Source organism: Rhea americana, unplaced genomic scaffold (assembly GCF_003343005.1).
Source record: "Rhea americana isolate MKP2758 unplaced genomic scaffold, rheAme1 scaffold_178, whole genome shotgun sequence".
NCBI classification, from domain to species: Eukaryota; Metazoa; Chordata; class Aves; order Rheiformes; family Rheidae; genus Rhea; species Rhea americana.
Genome location: NW_028185905.1, coordinates 107745 through 115875, shown reverse-complemented (window position 1 = coordinate 115875; position 8131 = coordinate 107745). Strand labels below are relative to the sequence as shown.

General features: G+C 46.6%; 1 protein-coding gene across 1 annotated transcript; it reads right to left on the bottom strand.

The window, feature by feature from the left end:
* Positions 1–290: 290 nt before the first annotated feature.
* Positions 291–8125, bottom strand: FEM1B (fem-1 homolog B). The gene is made up of 2 exons (XM_085301493.1): positions 7620–8125; positions 291–4465 (listed from the first exon to the last, which is right to left on the bottom strand). Exons 1-2 carry the CDS (start codon positions 7865–7867, stop codon positions 2830–2832), a joined length of 1884 nt encoding a protein of 627 aa, XP_085157619.1. The 5' UTR covers positions 7868–8125; the 3' UTR covers positions 291–2829.
* Positions 8126–8131: the final 6 nt, after the last annotated feature.

Genomic DNA, 8131 nt, shown 5'->3' with positions numbered 1-8131 from the left:
GGCAAGGCTTCGCCCCTCCTTCCGCCGCCGGGTCGCTGCTGCTCGCGGTGACGGCGGCCTCTCTCCTCGGGTCTTCGCCTCCTGACATCGGCCCGGGAGCAGCACGGGCCAAGGGGAGCCCCGGAGAGCGCGCGGCGAGGAGGGGCGCTCGGAGCTGCAGGCAGCGAGGAAGCAGCAGCTTTCCCAGGAGAGCGCTCGGTGTAACATCTTTTTCTTATTAAAAAGCAGAATTTTGGGAAGTGGAGCTTCCTTGACCTTGTTGTTATCTACAGATATTTCAAACATGCATGGCTGTTCCAAGAACGGGTTTATACAGGTATTTCACAAGAACACAACACAGAATAATCTGTACGTCAGAAACAGATCCTGAGAAAAACAGTGCAAGGAAATACTGCCTCAACCAATCGTACAGCAATCGGTAATTACTTCCATTGGAGCAACTGAGAATGCTTTCTGTTATCTACTGCTACCTCTATAACAAACAATATTAGTCACTAACAAGTGTTTAGCTTTCTCCCTTCTTCTCAGCCACTCTCCCAAGTCAAACAGACTCACAGACCCTTGATCCTCGTTTTTAACTAAATGCACATTACGAATTACAGCCGCGCACACGTCAAAAGGATCAGCAAGGTATCGGAGATCTGCTTGACGCACGGGGCATAGTATAACAGAAGACTTTCTTTTTTTCTATAGAGCAYGTACACATTGATTCGCATATTGGTTAATTTTAACTGAAGCCAGCTACCAGCAACCTGCCTGAGGAAAATCCGTCCGGTGTGCGTTCTCAGGGTGCTCGAGCTACAGGTTCGAAGCTTTAGCCGTAACGGACGCAGCCCCGACGCGCAAGATTAAAAGCATTTACCAGTTCATGAGATGAGCCATGGCGAGTTAAACATTTTTTGTGTTTCCAGCAGTCATGCTAAAAATCACCACGGTAGAGCCTCAGAGAAACGCAGAGCTCCAGCTTTCCTTACGACTTCAAATCGATGCGTTTCACAACGCAGAGGAAGACATCGAAGGTAACAGTTTACAGGAACACTAAAAACCTTCCCAACTGTGTTATAAAGTCCACTTGTTGCATTAAGGCCCCAGGTGGCTGAATTTGGCTTTGCCATTTTGCCCAACATCCAACTGCATTTTTTTTTAAAAAAAAAAATCATGCTGTAGTCCAAACCTACCTGAGATATAGAGAGCAAACACATTTCCCGTTCCAGGAGCTAGTTTTCATTCTAGCAGAGTGAAGTTTGCAGTTTAGAAGGCGTAACATTTCTAAAGCTTTTCCCTTTGAGGAGACACGCCAGCCAGCGCTTACAGTACCGTACAACCAAAGCAGTGCTATTCTGCTTGGCACTAGACAAAAACTAGAGTTACAAACTAATTCCACATTCAATGTTTATTTATTTGTAATACAAATAGAAACGTGTGCCCAAATCTTGCCTTAAAGTTCTACTCAGATTGTTTTAAAAAACCTACAGAACATTCTTTCATCTTCTGACAGTTAAAAAGCTGCATTTAAAATAAACAGTTTTCAGTAGCCTGTCAAAACAAGTGACATTTTACTGTTGGAGTATCTGCAACTTCTACCAAGGAGAAGTACTTTCTCAAGCAACGGTTTTATTATACAATCAGTTGCTTACCATAGAAGATCTTATGATAGGACAATTTTTTAAAAATCAGTTTTAATAGAGATCATCATAATGAAAGGAGTAAAAATCATGGAAAAATTCTCAAGTCCAATTCAGGGAGGCACAGACTCCATGCTTATTGGAAAAACCAGTTTCAAGCAGTATCACGCTCCAAAGGAAGACTCTCTTTGGCGACAGACTACTCCATTAGGAAGATACAGCATTCGGAATCCAAGAGTGCAGTTATATACACTTTGAGTTAAAAAGGTGCATGTCCATCATCAAAATAACCAAAACAAGTTAAAAGCCTTTTTCGAAATGTTGGGACACACACAAACACAAATACCCTACAAGTTTTCTAGGTATCCATGCATGATCTTTATAAATGAGCAACTTAGCTACATAAAAAGAAACCATGATTCTGGTTCATTCAGATCTATGTGCAAGTTCCTTTTTCGTAAGTTATTCAATACTTACTGGAGCATTGTAAATGAAGAGCTTGATAATTCAACTGTTCTTAGAYGAACATACCCACAGTTGAATTGAAACCTGTATTTCCTAACAGAGCATTCCATACTTCTGTTGCTGTTGATAACTGCTGATCAAATTTTAATAAAAAAAATAAAAATTTAAAATGTTACCAACATCTTCAGCATTAACTGAAAGGCATAAAAAAGATGGTGAGGTATGAGAGCAATAAGACGCTCTGTATGTTGAAACTTCACTTTTAGCCAACTACCACGTAATTTCCAATTGTTTTTTTCTCATCTCATTCCAAGAAGATTTTAAACTTGCAAAGCTACTGTATCGATAGCATGGTGACACAGGCTTTCAGAGGTGCCTTTGTAAATAACTACTTGAAGCACTTGACTGCAAATCGTAGGTGAAAATGTATATTTGAAACAAAATATTTTGCACCAATTACATYTGTTTTCCTTTCATTTTGTTTATAAAACAAGAGATAACAAAGCAAACTTTTAATAAAAAAAAACTAAAATCTCAAACACCAGATTTGATTACAGGAAAATTATGTGGCTTTTCTCCCCCCTCCAAGATCTGCATAAGAACTGAGGCTGAAGACCGAATGCAAAGAAACCAAACAAAAAGAATGGAGAAAAACAAATCTCTGTATATTTATATGTATTCTCTTGTCTGCAGTGGATGTCTTCACCAAATAGCACCACCATGAAAGATTTTATGTAGCCTAGTGAAACTGCACAAATTCTTCTAGAGTTCTGGGGATCTGGTTTTGGTAGCTGATGTTATAGATCCGTACTGCTCGGGCAGCCAGGCACTTGAGACTCAGCTTCATTTGAGTTTTAAGGAGTATTTCAGAGACCCCTGTTGTACTTTTATCGAGAGGAGTTTTCTTCTGTTTATTCGTCATGTCTGTATGCGCCCCGGCCTCCACCAGGCTAATGATGATGGAATGCAACGTCAAGAAGTCACTGATGGGCCTGTGGTACTGGACAATGATGTGGAGCGGGCTGTTTCCTTCGTTGTCCACCGCATTCACGTCAGCCCCACAATCTAGCAAGAGTTTTGTGACAAGCGCGTTGGGAAAGCTGCAGACATCATTCGTGTGGAAGTCATCCACCGGCGTACTGGAATTGACAGCATGATGCAGCAAACTAGAGCCATCCCGAGTCCTGGGATCGAGATGAATCAGGTTGTAAATCTGTTTGTTGATTCGTGACTGATCCTCTTCACTGCACTGGGTCTTGGTAGAGATGCAAACTAGGTAGAGGAAGGTGAAAATATTGCATTCGTAGTTGTCCATGGCTGTGTGGATGTCAGTGTCTTGAGTGGGTTTGATCCTGGACATTCCTTGTTCTATTTCCAAGACACTGCATCTCAGAACGCTCTCGATGTCCTTGGCTTTAACAGGCTCATTTAAGTGTATCATCTGAGAAAACACTTGAGCAAACCTCAGGAGATCCTTGTGAGTATTCCTATTGCCTTTTTGTCTTAAATGCAAAGCATGGAGCCATAACTTGATACACTGTTCAAACTCCATGTTATCTGCATAAACAGCCCCACGGTAAATAATGGGGTGAGAAACATCAATATTGTCCGAGCCCAGAATTCTTTCACGCACAATGAGGCCTTCCATGTGAAGGGCATCTCTGTCCTGCCTAATAGACTCTAATTCCTGAGGAGTTCTGCATTCAGTTCTGTTTCCATAAGCTTCAATTTGTGGAAGAACTTCTTTTTCAATTATATTCTCGCTGTCTCTGTACCTCTCCAGCATTGCTAAATATAAATAGTGATAAGTCTTCATTATATCATAATTTTCTCTGTCGTTTGCAAATGAGGCACCCAGAAGTTCCAAAGCTTCAATCCTGCTCCTTCGATCGCAATCAGCATGAGCAAGCAGCAGCTCGACCACATCTGCCTTGCAGCTCTCGGCTGCTACTTTCAGAGGAGTCATCCCATGGCCGTTCACCATCATCGCTGCCTTCCACTTGACCAGCTCCCTCACTATTTCCAGATGGCCAGCTTCAGCTGCAAAGTGTAAYGCTGTCGCACCACAGTGGGCTTTGGCATTGGGATCGGCGTGCTGCTCGAGGAGGTACCTCACCACATCCGTGTGGCCTTTGTAAGCCGCAATCATAAGGCAAGTGTTGTCGTACTTGTTGGCAATGCTGATGTTGGCATTGTTTTCTACCAGGTATTTAACAATGTCCAGTCTGCCATCAAAACACGCAGCCCGCAGGGGAGTTGAATTGGTCACCGTAGTGTGATTCACATTGGCTCCATGACTAACAAGCAATTTGACAACTTCAAAGTGTCCAGCTCCTGCTGCACACCAGAGRGCTGTGGCTCCATCAATAACAAAGCTAAAAATGTAAAGACAGAAACAAGCAGTTAAACTGCTGCTCTTTTAAAGAGAGCTGAGTCTTTTAAAGACAGATGAACAGCATGCAAAGAAGCAAATACCCAGCCATTAAAGATATTTTATAGCCATCCTGTTTTTATACTTGAAGGAATTTACCAGAATGGTCAAGGCAAAAGAACGAGACTTATCAGGTACACAGACCTCCTGAAGGAAGAAACGTTGGAAGTTGAGACTTCAAAGAAGCCAAGGGGTTTAGGCACATTTTCCACTCGCACTTCCTGGGCCGCTTTGAAGATCCCACCTCAAGCTCCAGCCCCCAGCCTACCCAGGCCTCAGGAAGAATGATTACAAGAATTACCATCAATTTGATCCCACATGTGAGAAACGGACATGTTAGAGGGAAAACTTAAAGTTCACATATTGACAAAAAGAACAAAACACAGATGTGAATAAAGGTGTAATCATACAATACACTGGCTTTGGCAGCAAAGCTGGCTTATGAAGTTCATATCCTAGCACTTGCTCTCTGCCCCCGTGCTGTAATTTGCCACCCCTTCCACAGTGCCAATGTCTGTGAGACCACACTGTAAGTTTGCACACAGCAATCTGGCTAAAAAAAAACCAAAAAAAAACAAAAAAAAAAAAAAAAAAAAAAAACCCCAAGAAGCAGAGGTTATTCTAAGCAGTTTTGTTTCAGAGATCTGTTTTACATTATGGCCATGTAGACAGCTTACTGGCACTCATAAATGAGAGGACAGTTAAGTTTAGCAAAGGAATCACGGTTTCTTTAGCTGTTTTCATTCCCAAATCCAACATGTCGCATAATTACAAAGATAAAGGCTGATGTTCTTTCCATTCCACCACGTCTTTGAAGTAGCACTTAAATGTAGAAACAGGAGGCGTTCACACTGCAGTTAATGTACACTCGAAGCACATCCCAAACCACGGAGGAAGGACAAATATCTTATTTCCACGTGTCCACAAAGTCACGTTTTCCAAAGTTAAAATACTGTCGCACACGAACTTAATTTTAACAGTGGTTTYTATCACTCCACAAAACTGTTGCAGCCTAGTAGGAACAGTTGCGTAGCTACTTGTAACTTCAACACCTAYAGACAATGCTCCAGAGGCCACGCCAAAGCTCTGGAATGCAGAAATGTCTATAGAGCAGATGTGGCTACCTTCACTCACAGTAAGTTCATTATTTTGCAAATAACCATACTAAAGAGCACTTTTATATTAAAACAGAGGTAGAGATTTCAGAGTCAGGATCTAAGATTTGTTAACCAAGTAATTTATAGGTGTGCTACAGGTATATATATATTCACAAGTCCAAAGGCCAAAGTGGATTTTCTGTGTCATAAGATGATAAGAGGAATGAAAATAATGCCAAGTGTGATCCGCGGACATCTGATCTGGGGACTCCTCGCGAGGCTGCCCCTCCTAGCGAGGCCAGAGAAGAGGTGATGGCACACTGTGCCCATTGTGGCTCAGACAACACTTCCTTTAATCTCTATCGGGCCACGGCTCTGGCAAGCAGAGTCACCAGCCCATCAATGCCCAGCAACAGAAAAGAGAAAATGCAGCAGCAAAGCGGGGCCCTTTCTAGCACTGCCTGCCAGCAGAGGCCTTTCCTCTACCTAAAATCAGGACAGACTTCCCTCAGCCTAGGCATTCCCAATTTTTGTTTGTGAAAGGAAGGTTGGAAAAGAATAGGAAAAAAACCACACAAGCAAGTCAGCCTCTCCTCCTTCACTCAGCACGTGAGAATCAGTAGTTTTTCCTTAGTTAGGTGGAGCTACACAGACGTAACTGCCGCCCGTCAAGCCGAAGCTGGATGGAAGTTATCACTGGGGGCCCACTACTCCTTCAGCACCTGCAGTGAGCTCCCTTTCTAATACCTGTAGCATACAGTAAGCAACCTGCAAAACCTGAAGCTGTTCATAAAACAAATGTAGCTTCATGATTAGTCAGCCTCACTTTTAAGAATCACAGATGAGCAAGTACTTGCTGAGCACTGTGGGAGATCTTAAAAACAAGAGAGAGAGTGACGCTAATAAAAACGAAGTTCAGGAATGCGCAAATACAGCAGCCTGCAGTCGTAACCTGAGTACAGGTAGCATTACTTCAAAGTCTGGTAACAGCTCAGCACGTAACTTCGCTGTACCAAAATACATACACTAGCACTGTCAGGAAGTTAAAATTCGTTTAGTAACAAGCTTTCTGCAATGATCTAGCCACACTCCACAGAACAAACCCATTTACAAATATGATTTGACAACACAGTCTCTACATACAGACATTGGCTACAAGAGTTAGCTGCTACCAACAACAACAATTTCTTCTTTCTTTTTCTAAGCATGTGGATGGCCACCACAACAAATGTGTCGGAGTGTCATGCACCTGGACAACCTGTCTTCAGCCAGCTCCCTGAGATCAGAAACCAGCCTTTTCCAAGAACAGGAGCACGAACACCACTGTCCTGGCCACATCCCAGCTCAAAGCAATGCATTCCCTTCCTCCTACCTCCCCCTGCTGCTTCGGAGAGACGGTACACTTTTCCTCACCTCCGGTCTTAAAACGTCACCTGTCACCCTGGGCCATCCTGCACGTCGGTTTTGAGGGGCGAAGGAAGGGGCGATCCCTATGCGATCTGCACATCTGTCCAAACCGGACGTGCAAAAAGGCACAGCGGGAGCAGGCAGAGGCCCGGCTCTCGCCGTGCGGACAGCACTCACCCTACGCTCACCCGGCCTCCGGGGAACGACCCGAAGCCTCCCGCGACCCGCGGCCCCAGGTGATGTCACAGAGCGGCACGTTTTGGTGCGGCTCGGGCAGAAAAGGCCACCCGCCCRGCGCGGCGCGGCGCGGAGCTCGCCAGGCCGCGGCAAGGCCGCGATCCTCGCCGTAACTTCCACTGGGGAATTTCGGAACAACACGGGCATCTACGGCGCTTACGGCAGCTTTATGAACGCCAGTTGAGGGAGCAGCCGTCCGTAAGGTGCTCCGCTGTCCACGCAGCTGCTCGATGAGCAATAAAACGAGGGTGATGAGCTTTAGCAGCTCGCGGGAAGGTCGTGCTGAACGAGGTGCCTCRCGCCAGCAGGCTCGGCCTGGAAGGAAAGAGGGCGAGGCGCTCGAGGCGCTCTACGTACCCGTCGAAGCGGACTGTGCCGGTCTGCTGGGTCTGCACCCGGTAGTGCTCCAGGAGCAGGCGGACCACCTTGGTGTGGCCGTTGCGGGCGGCGATGATGAGCGGCGTGGAGCGCTGGCCGCCGTGCTGGCTGACGTAGCCCAGCAGGTACTTGATGTCGCTCTCGGAGCGGTTGAGGAGCAGGGCGGCCAGGGTCAGCACGCGCCCCTCGCTCGCMGCCTTGTACACGTAGCCCGCCAGGCCCTCCATGGCGGCCTCCTCCTCCTCCCGGCTCCGGGCCCGCCGCCCAGGCCTGCCCGCCACCGCTGGGGCCGGGGCCACGGCCGGGGCGGCCTCGCCCTCCTCCTCCGCTTCCTCCGTCCTGCCTCGGTGCCCGGCGGGGGGCACATGCGGCCCCCTCGGGGCGAGCGGCCCCCCAGGCCCGGCCAGCCCCTCCGGACCGGCGGGGAGGCGGGGGAGCCCCAGCGCCCACCGCCGCCTCACCCGCCCCGCGACGCCCGGCTGCGGCCGCCC